General features: G+C 47.8%; 1 protein-coding gene across 1 annotated transcript in view; it reads right to left on the bottom strand.

Moving 5' to 3' along the window:
* The window catches only part of LOC137433750 (myosin-6-like), a 181262-nt gene that overhangs the window by 95264 nt on the left and 63523 nt on the right, over positions 1-22475 (bottom strand). The window contains exons 5-8 of the mRNA XM_078786144.1: positions 13952-13979; positions 8178-8289; positions 2744-2836; positions 81-144 (exon numbers count right to left, since the gene is read on the bottom strand). Of these exons, the coding sequence (XP_078642270.1) occupies positions 81-144; positions 2744-2836; positions 8178-8289; positions 13952-13979 (297 nt within the window). The remainder of the gene's footprint in view (positions 1-80; positions 145-2743; positions 2837-8177; positions 8290-13951; positions 13980-22475) is intronic.

Below are 22475 nucleotides of genomic sequence, written 5' to 3'. Positions count from 1 at the left end.
TCGGTCTATTTATTACGTACGCACGTAATCTACATAATAAATAGATGGCCTGCATGTGTATGTGGTGCACGTCAACTCACAAATATCGATATCTGCTGAAGAAAGCTTTCCTGTTGTCCCGAAATGAATTCGGATAAATTTTCCCTGAAAGACATCACATCGTTATTGGTAAAACAGGAGATCTTTTATTATTTAAAAGATCATCACTGGAATAAAATTTCAAATATTATTAGGGTTGGTCGAGGGGGTCAGCGTGCACCCCTGGAAAGCAATTTCTAAAGGACATTTTTATATTGGAAAAAATGTGTACAAAACGATTTGCTTCGTTAAAAAGTTGTCCGGATGTCCCACGTGCCATTTTTATGCAAATTAAGCCGCCATTATGGATAAATCTGTTATTCACCATATCTCCGCCAATATTACAGATAACTGAAAAAACAAGGTGTCTAGACCCATATTTTGAGGGTCAAAGATCATTATAAGACCAGTCTTGAAGTGACCACATGTGTCCTTGGCATGTAAAATATGCAAATTATTGCCGCCATCAAACACATAGGGTGTTTGAGGGTTATTGATGGAAACGCATGTAATTTCACAAATAGTGTTATTTTAAAATGTTTATTATTATGGTCGTCTTATTATTGGGGACTAGGCCTACTCTTTCTCATTCCAGAGTAACAGTTGTGGTAGAAGTGGACATAAGCCCTACGATCAGGGGCAGGGATGGATGAGGACTGACGAAGGAGTGTTGGAACCGTTGTGGTCATGTGGCCCGGTGCTACCAACGTCACTGGTTGATCTCCTGGACACGATTGATCATGAAGAGGAAGAGGATGATGATGAGGAGGAGGGAGAAGAGGGCGAATTTGACTTTGACAGTTTTGATGAAAGCGATGATGAGTGAAGCATGTGATAGTGGAGAACACTGAAATTTCGGTCGAGATAGCACGTCAATTCAAATTTTCGATAATTCTGGCACTCTTAATTTCCATGTTAACATGCCAAGGACACATGTGGTCATTTCAAGACTGGTCTAATAATGATATTTGACCCTCAAAACATAGGTCAAGACACCTTATTTGTTCAGTTATCTGTAATATTGGCGGTGATATGGTAAAAAATAGATTTTTCAGTAATGGCGGCACTAATTTGCATATTTTACATGCCAAGGACACATGTGGTCACTTCAAGACTGGTCTTATAATGATCTTTGACCCTCAAAATATGGGGCTAGACACCTTGTTTTTTCAGTTATCTGTAATATTGGCGGCGATATGGTAAAAAATAGATTTTTCAGTAATGGCGGCACTAATTTGCATATTTTACATGCCAAGCACACGTGTGCTCACTTAAAGACTGGTCTTATAATGATCTTTGACCCTCAAAATATGGGGCTAGACACCTTGTTTTTTCAGTTATCTGTAATATTGGCGGCGATATGGTAAAAAAATAGATTTTTCAGTAGTGGCGGCACTAATTTGCATATTTTACATGCCAAGGACACATGTGGTCACTTCAAGACTGGTCTTATAATGATCTTTGACCCTCAAAATATGGGTCAAGACACCTTATTTGTTCAGTTATCTGTAATATTGGCGGCGATATGGTAAAAAATAGATTTTTCAGTAATGGCGGCACTAATTTGCATATTTTACATGCCAAGCACACGTGTGCTCACTTAAAGACTGGTCTTATAATGATCTTTGACCCTCAAAATATGGGGCTAGACACCTTGTTTTTTCAGTTATCTGTAATATTGGCGGCGATATGGTAAAAAAATAGATTTTTCAGTAGTGGCGGCACTAATTTGCATATTTTACATGCCAAGGACACATGTGGTCACTTCAAGACTGGTCTAATAATGATCTTTGACCCTCAAAATATGGGTCTAGACACCTTGTTTTTTCAGTTATCTGTAATATTGGCGGCGATATGGTAAAAAATAGATTTTTCAGTAATGGCGGCACTAATTTGCATATTTTACATGCCAAGGACACATGTGGTCACTTCAAGACTGGTCTTATAATGATCTTTGACCCTCAAAATATGGGTCTAGACACCTTGTTTTTTCAGTTACATGTAATATTGGCGGAGATATGGTGAATAACAGATCTATCCATAATGGCGGCTTAATTTGCATAAATATGGCACGTGGGACATCCGGACAACTTTTTAACAAAACGATTTGCTTTGTCCGCATTTTTTCCAATATAAAAACGCCCATTATAAATAGATTTCCAGGGGTGCACGCAGACCCCCTCCACCAACAAGACGATATGGATATTATTCAATTTCCTGTGAAGCTATTTAAATCGAGTCCAATGGACACACTCGATCTCTTTTCCAGAGTATTGGAGCTGCCAAAGCACTCTCGAGGCAGATAATACACCGGGGGGTTTGCCATTGCCTTTCACGGTGGTAGTCAATTCACAATTTGAAACATGGCCAGGGTACTGGTATACAACGACATACCACCGCAAGAGACACCGTGGTACCTTTAACATATACCAGCCAACACTAGCAGGCAGGACACCCGGCCTAACGTCCATCCGAGGGACGGCACACCTGGCGAGGCACCAATACACCTGCGAAGCGGCAATAAGAAATGATTTTGGAGTCGTGTCGAGAATCGAACCCAGACCACACGTATCGGGGGCAAGTGCGCTATCTCCGGACCTTATTGTTGGACGAGCTCGAGATAGACAGGAAACAAATACAGAAAAAGTGTCGATATTGTACTCACAAAGCGGGAAGAGTTGTCATTTCGAATGGTTTTTGCATTCCCAAAAGCTTCCAGTGCTGGGTTTGCCTGAATAATTTGATCCTCCAAGGAGGCCTGAAGAAGAAGAACAGCACACGCGACAGATGGAGAATGAAAAAGAGATTACTGCACTTTTGTTCCAATGAGTGTTGGACGTCGTGTTGGTGCTTTTAAACTCACTCGTGGTCAACAAGAAAAATTATACATTTTTCAAATAATAATATCCACAACTCAGGAACTCTGTGTTCCATATGCTACCATCTGTTAACATTCAAAACACTGTGTTCCACATCGTCCATCTCCAGAACACAACATGTCCGTTTCTCTATGGTGGAGATTCGTGTGCGGCCTGTGGCTGCTTGGCTTTTTATTCTTGTACACAAGATCGATGCTCGTGTAAGAGCTCGCATTAATCACAAAAAAACATAAACGGACACATACAACATATGATAAAGGGAGCGGGAGACAAGATGGGGGGGGAGAGAGGGCATCACACAAGCACAACAGCGGAGAACAGGGACATCGGGAGATCTGTGGGAGGAAGAGGGCTTGGGGGGAGGAGGCGTGGGAAGGGGGGGGAGGGTGGGAGAGGTTAAAAAAAAAACACATGGACACTGCTAGGACTTCCAGGAAAGAAGTCGGTATTTCAAAAAAGTGGATCTGCAATGACTTAACGGGGGTAGAAAAGATCACGGTTTTGGATGGGGGAAGATAAGAGATGGTGGCGAACAGCTGTTTTAAAGACCTGGAGGGTGGAGTGGGATTGAACAAAGTGAGGGAGTTTGTTCCAGAGGTGGGAGAAAATAGGAATGAAGGAGTGAAGGTGGGCAGAGAGTCTTGATTTTGGCAGTTTCACCAGAAAATGGTTGCTGGCAGATCTTGTGCATCCTGCAGGAATATTTAGGGGACAGAGCACAGACAGAGCGGGGGAGTTAGGCCGGAGAGGAGTTCGTAGAAGACAGAAAGACCACCAACCTGCCTGCACTGAGTGAGTGAAAGATCCTCAGAATCAGCTTCATCGAGGGAGATTCCAATGATTCTGAATGCTTTGGTTTCAACAGCGTGAAGCCGAGCTAGGTGTGAGGCAGGAGCACCAGCCCAGAGGGGAGAACAGTATTCCATTGAGCTGCGGATGAAAGCCTTGTATGTGGTGAGGAGCTCAGGTGTGCCAAGGAAGGACTTCGCACGACGGAGGATGCCCAGTCGGAGACTGGCTTTGGAGGCCAGATTTGAAATGTGGTTTTCCCAGGAAAGATCATGGCAGATAGTGAGACACAAAGGCTTGAGCGACAGAACTTCTTGGAGAGGTTTGTTCAGAAGGTAGATGGGAGGGTTGGCCAGTCGGTCCTTTCGGAGAGAGATAATGAGAGTGAGATTTGTCAGGATTGAAAGACATATTCCAAGTGTTTTTTTTTTTTTTTTTTTTTTTTTTTTTGTATACTGAATCGAGGCTCGTGAAAGAGCTAACATTTATTTCACAAAAATATCAACCAGACAAACAAAATATACAAAAAGAGGGAGCGGAAGACAAGATGGGGAGAGAAGGGGAAGCACACAACCACAACATTTGAGAGCAGGGAGAAGTGTGGGAGGGAGAGGGCTTGGGGGCAGGAGGCATGGGAAGGGGAGGGGGAGGGGGGGGGGGGGGAGAGAGGTATGAAACACAAGGGGACCGAAATTAGCGGGGGTAGAAAAGATCAAGGTTTTGGATGGGGGAGGATAAGAGATGGTGGTGAACAGCTGTTTTAAAGACCTGGAGGGTGGAGTGGGATTGAAGAGAGTGAGGGAGTTTGTTCCAGAGGCGGGAGAAAAGAGGAATGAAGGAGTGAAGGTGAGCAGAAAGTCTTGATTTTGGCAGTTTAACCATAAGAGGGTTGCAGGCAGATCTTGTGCGACCTGTAGGAATATTTGGGGGACAGAGCCCAGAGAGGGCTGGGGGGGGGGGGGGGGGGCAAGGCCAGTGTTTGACCAGCTTGTGATTTTGTCAAGTCTAAAAAGAGGGAAGAGAGTCTTTAGCCTGCCTATCTGAAAGATGAGGGATGTCATGGCAGATGTGATGGCATCATCAAATATATAAAGAGGATTTTCCAGAGAGTCAGAGAGATCATTGATGAATATCAGGAATAGGACTGGACCCATAACACTACCTTGGGGGCACTCCAGCCTAGACATGGAGAGGAGATGAAAGGATTCCGTTGAGTGCCACACGTTCGCTACGAGTGTAGAGGAAGTCAGTCAGACATGTGTGGAGTTGGCCTTCGATGGTAGAGAGTTTGGAGAGTAAGCCGGGTTGCCACACTGTATCAAAAACATGACATATGTCCAGAGAGACGACCCACATCTCATGTCTGACATTGAGGGCCTACATCCGTTGTTGGGAGAGTCGAAGCAGCACGTCCGAGGTGGAGTGACCTGGGCTGAGCCCAAATTGGTGATCTGAGATGAGGTTGCTGGAGAAAAGGAAGGATTTCATAGAAACTGCGATGATGGATTCCATGACCTTGTTGATGATTGGAAGTAAGCTGATAGGTCTGTAGTTGAGGGGATGAGTTTTTTTATGAAGTGCAGTGATGTTGGCGGATTTCCAAGCAGATGGAAGATGACCTCGGCCCTTGGGCAAATGACAAGGTGAAAAGGGCAGAGAGAGGAAGTGCACGAGAAAAAGAGCAGGTTTTTACGACATTTGAGCTGATGCTATCTGGTCCAGTAGTGGAGTCACAGTCTAAGTCGAGGATTGAAAGAACCTTCTCTACCTTCTCAGGTGCAAAAGCACAGAGTCCAGGAGCAGTTGGGTACGACATGGAAGGATTGGTACTGAAAGTGAGAGATTGAGGACACTAGATTTGGAAGGAAACACAGAATTGTGAGGCATTAGGCCTTCTCATTAGCAGAGTCAGCTGTAGTTCCATTTGAAGAGAGGGAAGGGATGGAAGGGGAGCATACACCAGAGACAGTCCTAATAAGGCACCACCATGCTTCAGAGGAAGGGACAAGTTTGAAAGCTCATTCTTGAGGTTGGACAGATATTGTTTTCTGGCTCTCCTGGAAGTGGACACACACTTGTTGCGGACGTTTTGGAATGCACTGAGATCACCTTCAGTCGGATTAGCCTTCGAGGAAGAGAAGGCAAGTTGTTTCAGAATACCTGCCTCAATGTAGGATTCAGTGCACCATGGGCCAGATGAAGGGTAGAATAATTGAAGCCGAGATGGGATGAATCGGTGCATGAGTGAGTCGGTTTTCAGGAGGAACTCCCAGTCTGAGTTCATATCAGGGGCAGTAGATATAGGAGACCATTCTTGAAGTGTAATGGTGTTTGCAGTCCCTGCCAGTTTGCCTGAGTGAATTGCCAGACTTGCCACCACTGAGGCTGTTCTCTGAGAATGTTCAGAGATCTATTTTGATCGCAAACCCAAACAATAAAGTATGGCTTGAGTAGCAGGACTTCTGTACATCACTGAAATTCTCAGTAAGACTATGGGGGTTGAGGGCAGGAGTCCAGGTTCTCCCCCATGGTACGTGGTCATAGTATAGACTATAGAGAGTGAAATGTCGACAAATAAACCTGCTGACCTCACTCATTTTGATGGATAGCGATTTATTTTATACTTAACAGACAAGTTGGGATACCTCTCCCCATCCTCCCCTCCCACTCTTGAGACAAAATATGGTTGCACCCCTGAATCATCACATGGTTACGCTCATCACCTGGTTGAGGCTGAAAGCAGATTGGCTGATGAAGAAATCAAATTCCTTATCCTGACCATGATAATTTTTTGGATATACAGTACTTTACAGAGTATGTATTTGCCTGAGGGATATGAAACATATTGATACGGTTTTGAGATTTGTATATATGACATCATTAAAGGTTAAAGGTTTGCCCCCCAGAGATAGTCCACAAGCAACAAGTATGCCCACTTAGAGTATTAGTTATGTCATAGTATGTGTAAGAGTAGGCCATTTCCCTAGTAATATCTGTGTTGTGTAAAGAAATGAGCTTAGGTCCTTTCATCTTTGCGCCACCCCCCAATTCCATCATGGGCATAATCGATCCTGCGCCCCATTTGGCATCCCTCAATTTGTTACGCTTTGGCTACCCGCAGTTTGTTACGCTTTGGCTGCCAGCAGCGTTCGTCGCCCTTTGTTCGCTCGAACTAGTCAAGTGACACGAGGTAGGCCTGAAAAGAGGGAGGAGCGTGGAGTCGGGGTGTGGTGGAGTGGAGGAGCACGTCAGAGGCGATGAGGGTAAGGGCTACCAGCCAACCAGGGCTCTGAGGGCATGGCGTGATAGGGCGTGGTAAGGGCGCGTCTGGCAAGTTCCAGAGAGTTCGCTGGGCAGGGCTATAAAAGCCAGCGCACAAAGCCCTTGAAGAGGACTCAAGCAGAGGACTCGGGGCACTTGTATGAAAAGGACTGGCGTGCACACGACAGTATCGGGAAGACTTACCAGCCAAAGCACATTGTTCACGCCTATTGAACTATTACGTACGCATCCACGCGAGTGAACGCGGCAGTAGCCGCCAGTGTAACCGCCAGAGCCCAGCCCTACCATTCGCCCCGTAATTATCCCGTGCGCGCCAATGACACGCGGAGAGCTCCTGCCGTCTACTATTTCATCTACTTCACGGTGCGAGCTGGGGATCGGAGGGAGAGCTGCCCGGACGCCATTCCTGGACGTGCTGACCTGTTCGTCTGCAAACCCCGTGTGAGTGTGTCTGAGTGTGAATGGGCCCGTTTGTCCAGGGAATAAGTTAAGACTGTGATTAAGGCTACACTGTGTCTTCTTCTGCTGAACCATTGTACATCGTGTAAATAAATCTTGTTATTCCTTTTCTTCTGAATTCGACCGCTTTTGTGATTTCCATCATTGGGTATGCGTGGCACGAATAAGAACCGCTTGGATCGGGGTCTAGCAATTGATAACGGCTCGGGTCACGGGTCCGCTACCGCTCGGCGTATCCACCAACACGTGTGATTCGGGCGGGGCTTATTTCCTCGTTTCTGGGCAGCGCAAGTAATTAGGTATGAGTGATTAGTCCTACGACTCTATTTCGCGCTGTCTGGGAAGGACGTCATAGGTCCCGGGTCCCGTCGGCTCGTCAAAGACAAGGGGACTAATCCCCCCTTGGTAAGGGGGAAAGGCCGGCGCAGAGATCCGCAACAATATATATGACACAAAGTTGGGCATTTAAGGAACATTTGCATCAAGAATGGAGGCCAAAAACAGCACTCAACTGTTCAAAAAGAGGCCATTTCAGTAAGTTTAAGGTAACTTTTGTTTGAGATGACTTTAAGGTAGTTTACTTGATTAGCAACAAGGTCGGCAAAATGGTTTTTTTCTATCACATCTGAATGATTGTTATTTCACACAGTGATGACAAAAAGGGGCAACAATCCCACAGGGTTCCATCACCACCTTCTTGGAAGACCCGGATCCGCCAGGCATGTCCCCCAGGGCGGCGACGGTGGCGAAATATTGTATAACTCTCTTCGTGTTCACGGTCTTTCCTGCACCGGACTCTCCCCTTCATGAAAACAGCACACACAAGGGTCAAACAGCTGCACGAGCGATTACTCAAGGAAAAACGCACAAGGAAAGTCGGTCAAAGAAAAGGAGGATCGGGTTCAACATTCCGACAGGACAACCCGACCAACACGAAGTATATTTATCAATAAAAGGAGAATTTAAAGAACAAGGAAACAGCTGACTAGGATAACCTCAGAATACAGCAATTGGCGATAAATAAAGGTGATGATGTGTGCTCCTCTTTTTTGTTTTTTTAAACTCCTATTTGATCAATGTGCTTGTTTTTATAAAACCAAAGTGCAGGCAGGTTGGTGGTCTTTCTGTCTTCTCCCGACTCCTTTCCGGCCTTGCTCCCCCAGCTCTCTCTGTGTTTTGTCCCCCAAATATTCCTACAGGTCGCACAAGACCTGCTAGAAACCCTCTAATGGTTAAGCTGCCAAAATCTAGGCTCTCTATTCACCTTCACTCTTTCATTCCTCTTTTCTCCCGCCTCTAGAACAAACTCCCCCACTCTCTTCAATCCCACTCCTCCCTCCAGGTCTTTAAAACAGCTGTTCGCCACCATCTGTTATCTTCCCCCATCCAAAACCTTGATCTTTTCTACCCCCACTAATTCACCCCAGATCCACTTTTCTGAAATATCGACTTCTTTCTTGGAAATCCTAGCAGTGTCCTTGTGTTTTTTTTGTGTTTTTTTTACCTGTCCCACCCCCCACCCCCCCCCCCCCCCCCTCCTTCCCACGCCTCCTCCCCCCAAGCCCTCTACCTCCCTTAGATCCCCCGATGTCCCTGCTCTCAAATGTTGTACTTGCGTTCTTCCTCCTCTCTCCCCATCTTTGTCTCCCTTTATTTCCTCTTGTGTGTCCGTTTATTTATTTATTTATTTTTTTGTCATTATTGTTAGCTCTTACACGAGCCTTGACCTTGTGTACAAAAAAAAAAAAAAAAAAAATGCAAGGGATTAAAATTCAGAGAAATGTGATGTCACTTCATGAAGTTCCTTTCTTGCATTGAAGGTTACTCTGACGGCCTTGCACATGAACCCTGATTAACCTTCGATGTGAAAAGGGACTATGTTTAGTATGTATTGGCGGCGGCAGGGAGAACGCATCCTGCAGGTTTGTGTGTATGGAAGATTTGGGACTGGCAGTATAAGCTCAAGGTATGCACACTCCCCTTTGTGAGCAGTCCGACCTGGGTTTGAATCCTGAACCAGGTACTAACTGTTGTCCTGTTGTCTGACATGCAGGGAGAGGTGTCGGTGCATTGTCCGACAAATCTGTACATGAAGATGTCTGCACATCACGTGTCAATGGCCATCTTCAGCTACAAAGGACAACCATTATTATGGAAGCTTTTATAGTAATTTCCCACATTATTCCCTTTTAAATGTAACGGTGTTTATTTCAAAATAAATATCCTTTCTGGTATTGTAAGAATGACTGGCAGCCATCTTTGTGAATGTGTCAGGGTTTGGGGGTAATTGTTGTGGTTTTCTGTTGAGCTACAATTTCTTATTTTCATTTACATCTGAACTTTCACCTTCGAATTGCAAAGTGTTGTTTGAATGAAGGAATTTCAGTAATCGAGTTTCTCATTTTCTTGCCCTGCATGCCTATATATATATATGTGTGTGTGTGTGTGTGTGTGTGTGTGTGTGTGTGTGTGTGTGTGTGTGTGTGTGTATGTACCAGCCCTTCCGTCAGTGTCAGATCACTGTCCTGGAGGTGGGGTTACTGTCTTTATAAAAAACTCTCTTCCTCACTCGCCCTGCACTGCCCTCTCTCCACCTCACCCCCAGGAATACCTTTGGCTTCTCCCCCCTTTCCCCTTCCATCCTAAACTCCCCCCACCACACCCCTCCCCTCCGAGACTCTCCCTCGCTCCTCCCCTCCGAGACTCCCCTCTCACCCCTCCTCCTCAAAGCGTCCTCCCTGCATCTTCCCCCTTCCAACTTTCACCTTCATCTCCCCCAACCTTCTGCCTCGCTCTTCCCCCTCCTCAAATAACACCTCACTGTGCCTCACCCAATCACCATCAAACCTTTTGTCCGCCCCATTCTTCCCTTTCTCCAAGCTACTCTGAAATCTCTGACACACCTTCAACAGCTCTCCCTACCTCTTCCTCCTCTTCCACATCTTACCCTACCCCTCCCCCCACCCCCCCTGCTCTGTATCTGATGCTCCCCATCCCGCTTCTTTAACGGTATGGACCTCAAACATCCGGGGCCCTCGCTGAAACTTGACTGATCTCTCCATACAGGTTGCTTCTGACAAACCAGACGTGATCTGCTTAACAGAAACTTTCCTCCTTCATGATGTCTCTGATTCCTTGGTATCTCTCCCAGGTTACTCCCTCCTAAGGTATGATAGACCTGAGCCTCGTCCTGGAGGTGGGGTTGCTATCTTTATAAAAAAACTCTCTTCCTCACTCGCCCTGCACTGCCCTCTCTCCATCTCACCCCCAGGAATACCTTTGGCTGCGGCTTCCCCTTTGCTCCCACCTTTTGTTCATATGTGTGTTGTACCGTCCACCAAACAGTGATGACTCCATCTACATCTCGCTGTCTGAGAATATGGACCAACTTCTATCTACCCATCCCAACTCTCTCTTCCTCATATGTGGTGATTTCAATTGTCACCATGCCAGTTGGCTGGATGTGGGTACCTCTCTCACCAGCCATGGCTCTTCAGCAAAGGACTTCTGCAACTCACTGGGACTGACACAATCTGTCAATTTCCCGACCCGGATCTCAGTCAACGGAGCATCTTCTCTTCTGGACTTGGTTATGACTAACTTCCCTGAAAATGTCTGCTGCTCTTCTTCTGCTCCAATCGGCTCATCTGATCATGTGCTTGTTAAAGTGGACATCTCTCTGACCATTCTCAGAGAGCCTCCTCAGCATCGATGAGTCTGGCATTTCACTCAGGCCAACTGGCACGGTCTTCAAGCAGCCATCAATCATCTGGACTGGTCTCCCATCTCTACCGCCTCTGACATCAACTCATCCTGGGAATTCTTCCAAAGTAAATTTCTCTCTCTCGTGCACAGATTTATCCCATCTCGTCTTCAGTTGTGATACCCTTCCTCCCGTCCATGATACACGGAATCTTGTGGTGGGGCTGTTGCCCAGAAACAACTTACTTTCGTCTCCTGGAAAGCAAATCCAACGGAAGGAAATCTCATTTCCTTTCACAAAGCCCGAAACAAGTGTGTGTCCACCCTCAGGAGAGCCAGGAAACAATATCTCTCCGCTCTCAAGACCGAACTCTCTTCTCTGTCTCCCTCTTCCAAATCCTGGTGGCGTCTGGTCAAAGCTGTTTCTGGTGTTTGTTCCCCCTCCATCCTCTCCCTCACCTCAAACGGCTACACATCTGACTCCGTACGTGAAAAAGCTGAATGCCTCAACTCTGTGTTTGCCTCTAAATCTTGTGTCCCAAACCCATCCCTCTCTGTACCCACCGTATCCAGTCGTACCCAGCTGCTCCTGGACTCTGTGTCCTTTCCTCCTGACAAGGTGGAAAAGTTTCTGTCAACCCTCGACTCCGATTCTGCAAGTGGACCTGACAGCATCGGCCCATGGGTCCTAAAATCCTGTTCTTCTGCTCTTTCACTCCCTCTCTCTGTTCTCTTCACCCTCTCTTCTGCTCAAGGTCATCGTCCATCTGCTTGGAAATCAGCCAACATCACTGCTTTGCACAAAAAGGTGCAAAAACAGATCCTAGCATCTACAGACCAATCAACCTTCTCCCAATTATCAGCAAAGTCATGGAATCCATCATTGCTTCAGATATGAAATCTTTCCTCTTCTCCAATGGCTTGATCTCTGATCATCAATTTGGTTTCAGACCTGGTCACTCTACTCTGGCCATGCTGCTTCTGCTTTCTCAACAATGGATGGAGGTCCTCAATGCCAAACAGGAAATTAGAGCTGTCTCCCTTGACATATCACGTGCCTTCGATACGGTCTGGCACCCCGCTCTGCTCACCAAACTCCCCTCCTTTGGTATCCATGGAAATCCCCACGCATGGCTGGCGGACTTCCTCTCTAGTCGTAGTCAACATGTGGCCCTGAATGAGTTTCTCTCATCTCCTCTTCGTGTTCAGCCTGGAGTTCCCCAAGGCAGTGTTGTGGGCCCTGTGCTTTTTCTGGTCTTCATCAATGATCTCTCTGACTCTCTTGAAAATCCTCTCTATCTCTTTGCTGATGACTCTACTCTCTGTCGCTCCATTCCTCATCCCTCAGATCGGCAGTCTGCAGCCTCCTCACTCTCTGCAGACCTGGACAAAATCACAGACTGGGCAAACAAGTGGAACATGTCTTTCAATCCTGACAAATCTCACACTCTTACGATGTCTCTCCAAAAAGACCGACTGGACAACCCTCCCATCCACTTTCTGAATAATCCTCTCCAAGAAGTTCTGTCACTCAAGCTTTTGGTTCTCACTATCTGCCATGATCTTTCCTGGGAAAACCACATTTCAAATCTGGCCTCCAAAGCCAGTCGCCGACTGGGCATCCTCCGTCGTGCGAAGTCCTTCCTTGGCACACCTGAGCTCCTCACCACATACAAGGCTTTCATCCGCAGCTCAATGGAATACTGCTCTCCCCTCTGGGCTGGTGCTCCTGCCTCCCACCTAGCTCGTCTTCACGCTGTTGAAACCAAAGCGTTCAGAATCATTGGAATCTCCGGCGATGAAGCTAACTCCAAGGGCCTTTCACTCACTCACCGCAGGCAGTTTGGTGGTCTTTCCGTCTTCTACCGACTCCTCTCTGCCCTTGCCCCCCCCAGCTCTCTCTGGGCTCTGTCCCCCAAATATTCCTACAGGTCGCACAAGGTCTGCCTGCAACCCTCTTATGGTTAAACTGCCAAAATCAAGACTCTCTGCTCACCTTCACTCCTTCAGTCCTCTTTTCTCCCAACTCTGGAACAAACTCTCTCACTCTCTTCAATCCCACTCCACCCTCCAGGTCTTTGAAACAGCTGTTCACCACCATCTCTTATCTTCCCCCATCCAAAACCTTGATCTTTTCTACCCCCGCTAATTTCACCCCAAATCCACTTTTTTGAAATACCAACTTCTGTACTGGAAGTCCTTGGTGTCCTTGTGTTTTATACTTCTTCCACCCCCACCCCCCTTCCCACGCCTCCTCCCCCCAAGCCCTCTCCCTCCCACACATCTCCCTGCCCTCAAATGTTGTGTTTGTGTGCTTCCCCATTCTCTCCCCATCTTGTCTTCCACTCCCTCTTTTTATATAGCTTGTTTGTCTGGTTGATTTGTTTGTGAAATAAATGTTAACTCTTTCACGAGCCTCGATTCAGTATACAAAAAAAGAAAAAAAAGAAAAACTGTTTCAAAAAGTGTACTTGTTCCTGGATAAGGTAACTTATCACAAGATGGGGAATTTGTGTTTTCATTTCCTTTTAACTCACCATACCACCTGTTTTCCTTTTAAACCTTTCCATTGGCCTTATTATCAACCCACCTTTGCAAGTTCTTCTACTTACTTGGTATGTTCTATGTGTTAGCTCTTGCATGAGCCTCGACTTGGTATACAAAATAAAAACGAACAAAAAAACAACAATTATCCCCTTGTTATCTCTGCTCTTGTTCTCCCAAGTTCAATATTCATCAAAGTATTAAAAAATTGTACTCACGTGATTAGCATCGATTGGTTTTCACGATCTGGAAAACACAACATTAACCAGCACTGTTAACATACAAACAAACCCAATGACGTTTTACATGAATATGCACCTTCCACCAGGCCTTCCAATCCCATCCAATCCCATCCGATCCCATCCGATCCCATCCCATCCAATCCCATCCAATCTCATCCGATCCCATCCGATCCCATCCGATCCCATCCGATCCCATCCGATCCCATCCAATCCCATCCGATCTCATCCGATCCCATCCGATCCCATCCGATCCCATCCGATCCCATCCAATCCCATCCGATCCCATCCAATCCCATCCGATGCCATCCAATCTCATCCGATCCCATCCGATGCCATCCAATCCCATCCGATCCCATCCAATCCCATCCGATGCCATCCAATCTCATCCGATCCCATCCAATCCCATCCGATCCCATCCAATCCCATCCGATGCCATCCAATCTCATCCGATCCCATCCGATGCCATCCAATCCCATCCGATGCCATCCAATCTCATCCGATCCCATCCGATGCCATCCAATCTCATCCGATCCCATCCGATCCCATGCAATCCCATGCGATCCCATCCGATCCCATCCGATCCCATGCAATCCCATCCGATACCATCCGATACCATCCGATCCCATCCGATCCCATCCAATCCCATCCAATCCCATCCGATCCCATCCAATCCCATCCAATCCCATCCGAACTCGATCAGCATAAGAATCATGATGGACAAAACCAAGCGTTTTCCAATCATTTCTTCCCGTTAAACCACACTCAGGTTATGCAAATAGGTGTTCATCGTCTCTGCCTCTCCACTCACTCCATGGATACGATGGAATCATATCCACCATCGCTCAGAAATCATGGTTCTTCTTCTTCATAAATCATCATAATCATCATTTCGTGTGAAGCACATGGCTTTCCGTGGGTAGCATCACTTGTTGGGAGAAATGACCGTGCCGCTGTTGCAGTGTCCCCTGTAGGTTCGAGTTATAATTTGGAGTTAGTGTCGGCGATAGCTCGCCTACTCTTCACGAAGGACACAGTGGGATGTTAACGTCCGCCAACGACGGACGTCACATCTGTGTCACATCTGTGTGAGTTTGGGGACACGATTGATGACATGCTTCGTGATTTGCTGGTGGTTGGCATGTCCGATGACCGCACTCGTAGACGCCTGCTTGCTGAGAGAAGACTGACGTTCCAAAATGCCAGAGACACCGCAATTTCCATGGAAAGTGCTGAACGCAACGCTACAAGCATCGGTGCCACTCGCTCATCTGGTACCAGCCCTGCTGTGAATCGGTTGGATCATGTTCAGCCACAACGTTGGAACAAGGCTCCTCGTCAGAAGCCAGTGCAGTCTCAAACCCACAACAACTGTTTTCGGTGCAACGGAAAGCACCCTCCGGAGACGTGTCGGTTCAAAGATGCCACCTGCCATTTCTGTTCGAAAACTGGCCATATTGCTCCAGCTTGCATCACTCGCAAATCGGGAAAAGGAAAAGCTGCTGACAAGATTCATCAGTTTATCGGTTCGGAGGAACCCGAGCTTGACCAGGTGAGCTCTGTTTCCGACAACTCAGAATCGTATGACCTGCTTCATATTGATTCTCACCATAGGCGGGACCCTCTTCTTGCCAATGTTGTCGTCAACAATCGACCATTGCAAATGGAGGTCGACACTGGTGCGGCCGTCTCGCTCATCAGCCATGCTGTTTTCACAAACCTGTGGAGTGATGCTGACCGACCCCATCTGAAACCTACTACCTATGGACTCTCCACCTATACAGGTGAGAAGATTGTTCCCTGCGGTACATGTGATGTCACGGTGGGCTACGATAACCGTGAGTTTCACCTACCCCTGATCGTCATTCCTGGAAAGGGCCCTTCCTTACTCGGCAGGAACTGGTTGAGCATAATTCGACTGAAGTGGGAAAGCATTCATCAACTCCGGGCAGCCAATGTTTCTCCTACCGCAGCATACACACTCAAAAATGTGCTGGATACGTACCCGGATGTCTTCAAGGATGAGCTTGGAACCTTGAAAGGACATACGGCTAAACTCAGGGTTGACCGGGATGCCAATCCTATATTTTGCAGGGCTCGCCCAGTCCCTTTCGCCCTGCGTGAGCGGATTGACAAGGAACTGGATCATCTTGAAAATCTGGGGATCATCGAGCAAATCCAGTATGCCGAATGGGCGGCGCCCATCGTTCCAGTCATAAAATCGGACCAGTCCATCCGCATATGTGGAGATTATAAAATGACCGTGAACAGGTGTTCTTCATTGGATAAATATCCAATCCCGAGGATCGAAGACCTCTATGCTCGTCTCACGGGAGGCAAGACTTTTACGAAACTCGATCTCAAATCCGCCTATCTACAGCTCTGCTTGGACGACAATTCGAAACAGTATCTTACCATCAACACGCATCGTGGGTTGTATAGGTACCACCGACTTAGTTTTGGAGTGAAATCTGCACCTGGAATTTATCAGCGTGTCATGGACAGTTTGTTTGCCGCCGAACGCAACGTCGTTTGTTACCAGGATGATATTCTGGTTACTGGTCGTACGGACGCGGAACATCTACAGAACCTGGAGAGAGTTCTGAAGAAGATTTCGGACTCCGGCCTACGTTTGCGTCGAGACAAGTGCAAGTTTATGGTGCCATCAGTCACGTACCTGGGTCATACGATTGATGCCGAGGGTCTACACCCGACAGATGAGAAAGTCCGAGCTATCAAGGATGCTCCTTCTCCACGAGATGTGACCGAATTGAAGTCATACCTCGGTTTGCTTCAGTTCTATGGTCGTTACATCCCGAATGTGACCGACGTTTTGGGCCCCCTTTATCGGCTTTTGAGGAAAGGAGTCTCCTGGAGCTGGGGGTCTAGTGAACAATCAGCATTCCAGACCTCTAAGGATCTGCTCAAATCGTCCAATGTTCTCGTTCATTTTGATCCAGAGAAGGATCTTGTGCTGACATGCGATGCCTGTCGGTATGGAGTGGGGAGTGTATTATCGCACGTGATGCCTGATGGTACAGAAAGACCGGTTGCATTTGCATCCAGAACGTTGACCCCGGCAGAGAAAAACTATTCCCAACTTGACAAGGAAGGATTGGGAATCGTTTTCGGCGTTGGCAAATTTCGCCAGTACCTTCTTGGACATCATTTCACGATTCGCACTGATCACAAGCCGCTGATCAGTCTGTTTGGTCCAACTAAGGCGACATCTGACACACTACCGCCCAGGATCATCCGCTGGTCCCTGTTTCTCGCTGCTTATGACTACACCATATGTTATAAGCCCGGTTCGTCTATCACAAATGCAGATGCCATGAGTCGGTTACCCCTTCCAGAATCCGTTGATGATTCGCCTACACCAGGATCCATTATCGCACTGATGGATCATCTGGAAGATTGTGCTGTCGATTCTGGCCAGATCCGCACTCATACTCGACGAGACCCCGTTCTGTCCAGAACTGTCCAGGCTGTACAGCTTGGATGGCATTTGCTACCTGAGGGTGACCCAGATTTTGCGGCTTTTAAAGCACGTAAAAACGAACTCAGCGTGGAAAATGGTTGCCTACTCTGGGGATGTCGTGTCGTGATCCCGAAAAATCTGCGTTCCAGGGTCATGGATGAAATCCATGACTGTCACCCCGGGATTGTGAAGATGAAGTCACTCGCCAGAAACGATGTGTGGTGGCCGAATCTTGATGCTGATATCGAACATCATGTTCGACATTGTTACCCCTGCCAGAGCACCCGGAATACACCTGCGAAAGCGCCACTGCATCCCTGGGAATGGCCCAGCGAACCGTGGCATCGCCTACATCTCGATTATGCCGGGCCTATTAACGGCAGCATGATTCTAATAATTACGGACGCGCACACAAAATGGATTGATGCCTATGTGACGCGTGGTACTACGTCAGCCATTGTCATCGAAAGACTCAGACGCTGTTTCGCCACTCATGGTCTGCCCAGGATGATCGTGAGTGATAACGGTTCGTGTTTTTCCAGTACCGAGTTTGCCAAGTTCACACGTCGGAACGGCATCAAACATAAGTTTGTCAGCCCACATCACCAGGCTTCAAATGGCTTGGCCGAACGATCCGTGGGAATCATCAAATCCGGATTGCAGAAACTTCAGGAGGGAACCCTGGAAACAAAGCTGTCTCGTCTCCTGTTCAAATACCGCATCACGCCACAATCAACAACCGGTGCAGCTCCGTCTGAGTTATTGATGAAACGACACTTGAGATCGACACTTGACAATCTCAAACCAGACATATCATCAAATGTTTATCAGAGCCAGCTTAATCAAAAGTTGGTGCACGATAAGACGTCCAACAGTCGCTGTATCAACATTGGAGATCCAGTGTTTGCCCGAAATTTTGGTGCAGGTGCGACGTGGCTACCGGGAGACATCATCGAGAAGCCAGGTCCACTGTCCAGTGTGATTCGCCTGCAGGACGGCCGCAAAATTCGTCGACATCAGGACCACATAACCTACCGTCACTGTGAGTCGATGGAGCCTGTAGCATCGTCACAGTCAGGACAACAGTTCGACCCGCCACTGCCGGAGATCGTCGTGGCCGCTCCAGCCAGCTCGGATGCCCCGAAAACCTCTGCAAACGCTACACCCTTCGTGGAGACCAAAGGAATCACCTCGGACTCTGTATCCACTGGTACACCGCGACCCAAAGGAATCACCTCGGACTCTGTATCCACTGGTACACCGCGACGCTCAATGCGTGAGAGGAAAGCACCCGACCGGTTGAATCTTTGAAGATGTTTTTTTTCACGTTGACACATGTTCTATTTTCACGTATTTTCATTATTCTCATAACCGTTTGCACACATATTTTCACATGTTTTGGAAATGTTGCTTTTGAAATGTCAATTCTGGAAATCTAGCACGTATATTGCTCTTGGTAATTTTGGACTTAAAGGGGAGGATGTCATGTATGCAGTGCAAATGTTCACCGTTGTATCCCTACACCGGGACCGGGTTGTATCCCTACGCCAGAGCTCGGATGGCGCTGCTGTGAATCGGGCCTTGATTGGCAGAGTGAATAAACGCGTACGACAATTGATCGCAGTTTGTCGAGATACTTTACAATGTAAAGCCGCGATACAATACAACGCCATGTAAAGTATCTCGACAAACTGCGATCAATTGTCGTACGCGTTTATTCACTCTGCCAATCAAGGCCCGATTCACAGCAGCGCCATCCGAGCTCTGGCGTAGGGATACAACCCGGTCCCGGTGTAGGGATACAACGGTGAACATTTGCACTGCATACATGACACCAGTGTAGGCAGATCGGACACCTGGCACAACGACCGACCGATGGAGGGTGCGCACGTCGATTCCTCAGTCTTCATGTGAATCACCAGGCTGGTGACACTTTATAGCTGGGCCGACATTTTAAATCAGGCTAGACAGCTCGGAGGCCAGAAATCCTCAACCCTTCGTCCGCGGGCCGCTCGCGGCCCAATTAGGTATCATGCCGCTCGCGGCCCAATTAGGTATCACGCCGCTCGCGGCCCGATTAGGTATCACGCCGCTCGCGGCCCGATTAGGTATCACGCCGCTCGCGGCCCGATTAGGTATCACGCCGCTCGCGGCCCGATTAGGTATCACGCCGCTCGCGGCCCGATTAGGTATGACGCCGCTCGCGGCCCGATTAGGTATGACGCCGCTCGCGGCCCGATTAGGTATCACGCCGCTCGCGGCCCGATTAGGTATCACGCCGCTCGCGGCCCGATTAGGTATCACGTCGCTCGCGGCCCGATTAGGTATCACGCCGCTCGCGGCCCAATTAGGTATCACGCCGCTCGCGGCCCAATTAGGTATCACGCCACTGCGGCCCAATTAGGTATCACGCCGCTCGCGGCCCAATTAGGTATCACGCCGCTCGCGGCCCAATTAGGTATCACGCCGCTCGCGGCCCAATTAGGTATCACGCCGCTCGCGGCCCAATTAGGTATCACGCCGCTCGCGGCCCAATTAGGTATCACGCCGCTCGCGGCCCAATTAGGTATCACGCTGCTTGCGGCCCAATTAGGTATCACGCCACTGCGGCCCAATTAGGTATCACGCCGCTCGCGGCCCAATTAGGTATCACGCCACTTGCGGCCCAATTAGGTATCACGCCGCTTGCGGCCCAATTAGGTATCATGCCACTGCGGCCCAATTAGGTATCACGCCGCTCGCGGCCCAATTAGGTATCATGCCGCTTGCGGCCCAATTAGGTATCACGCCGCTCGCGGCCCAATTAGGTATCACGCCGCTCGCGGCCCAATTAGGTATCACGCCGCTCACGGCCCAATTAGGTATCACGCCGCTCGCGGCCCAATTAGGTATCCGCCGCTTGCGGCCCAATTAGGTATCACGCCACTCACGGCCCAATTAGGTATCACGCCGCTCGCGGCCCAATTAGGTATTCCGCCGCTTGCGGCCCAATTAGGTATCACGCCGCTTGCGGCCCAATTAGGTATCACGCCGCTCACGGCCCAATTAGGTATCACGCCGCTCACGGCCCAATTAGGTATCACGCCGCTCGCGGCCCAATTAGGTATTCCGCCGCTTGCGGCCCAATTAGGTATCACGCCGCTCACGGCCCAATTAGGTATCACGCCGCTCACGGCCCAATTAGGTATCACGCCGCTCACGGCCCAATTAGGTATCACGCCGCTCACGGCCCAATTAGGTATCACGCCGCTTGCGGCCCAATTAGGTATCACGCCGCTCACGGCCCAATTAGGTATCACGCCGCTTGCGGCCCAATTAGGTATCACGCCGCTCACGGCCCAATTAGGTATCACGCCGCTCGCGGCCCAATTAGGTATTCCGCCGCTTGCGGCCCAATTAGGTATCACGCCGCTTGCGGCCCAATTAGGTATCCGCCGCTTGCGGCCCAATTAGGTATCACGCCACTGCGGCCCAAGTGACGTCCTGGGTTTTTTTTAAAGAAGAAAAGATGCCGCAGGTTTTTTTCCCCACTGAACCAGAAAATGTGTACAAATCACGAACATGTTCTAAAAAGTCACATTCCCTGGGTACAAACAAGTCGATACCAAAACAAATACAAAACATTTAAAAATGAATAAACAGGAAGTCATTTGTGTGGGTTTAACCCACAGAACACCTTGAGAGCTGCAAGTGTGGCGCACTATGGTAAATCAGTTGTGGCCCACTATGGTAAATCAGTTGTGGCCCACTATGGTAAATCAGTTGTGGCCCACTATGGTAAATCAGTTGTGGCCCACTATGGTAAATCAGTTGTGGCCCACTATGGTAAATCAGTTGTGGCCCACTATGGTAAATCAGTTGTGGCCCACTATGGTAAATCAGTTGTGGCCCACTATGGTAAATCAGTTGTGGCCCACTATGGTAAATCAGTTGTGGCCCACTATGGTAAATCAGTTGTGGCCCACTATGGTAAATCAGTTGTGGCCCACTATGGTAAATCAGTTGTGGCCCACTATGGTAAATCAGTTGTGGCCCACTATGGTAAATCAGTTGTGGCCCACTATGGTAAATCAGTTGTGGCCCACTATGGTAAATCAGTTGAGAAACCGCTGCAGTTGATTTTGTGACTTTCACCATTTCATTTTCAGGTACTCATGAAGTCATAGAAAATTTAAATGGATTCAATAAACCAGATGTTGAAGTCTGAGAACTAAAATGACGTTTCTGCTCGGTTGAACCTTTCTCCCACCCCAAGCATCTTCCGATTGATCGGTCAATTCAATTTCAAGTCATTACCCCACGCAGTCTAAGCAAAAAGCGGGGTTATAAGCAATTGGGACATGTCTGTCTGTCCGTCTGATCAGTTAATGATCGTCAGTTTATAATAATAATAATAATAATTCATTTATTTTGTATAGCGCTTTTCCAGAAGCCCAAAGGCGCTTTGACAGAGTGCAAAACATAATGCATAACAATACATGAAAACAACAATTGCAAAAAGACAAGAATCATTGAGAAGAGAGCTGAATTGAGAAGAGAAGAATCATTATGATTGAGAAGCAGCCTGCTTAAATCAAATATTATATTGTGAACACAAATCGGAACATGAATATGAGACCAAGTTGGCCGTTTTACTGTATTTTGGTTCTGAATTTGTCACGATTGCGCATGCATACAGAGGAGTGAGATGATATTCTTATTCTGTCTGCCTGCCTGGCAGTCAAACAAAATTTAAAATCATTCCAAACAGGAAAGTTACTGCATTTAACTCTCTGGAGTCGACAAGCCGATTCTATCGGCTTCACGCATGCGCCGAAATGTCTACGAGCTGAATTTATCTCCTCTAACCGCATTCACATTTACCGCACAATTACCACCTCCTGGATTCGATGTGCATCTATCTATAATTCCATTAATCTCTGTGTGTATGTGTGTTTGTATGTGTGTATGTGTGTATGTGTGTATGTGTGTATGTGTGTATGTTTGTCTGTGACCGCTGTTTCTCGACAACTACCGGTCCGA

This window comes from Myxine glutinosa, chromosome 10 (assembly GCF_964187855.1).
Source record: "Myxine glutinosa chromosome 10, kmMyxGlut1.1, whole genome shotgun sequence".
NCBI classification, from domain to species: Eukaryota; Metazoa; Chordata; class Myxini; order Myxiniformes; family Myxinidae; genus Myxine; species Myxine glutinosa.
The sequence above is the reverse complement of the archived record's forward strand: the minus strand, read 5'-3'. Positions and strand labels throughout refer to the sequence as shown.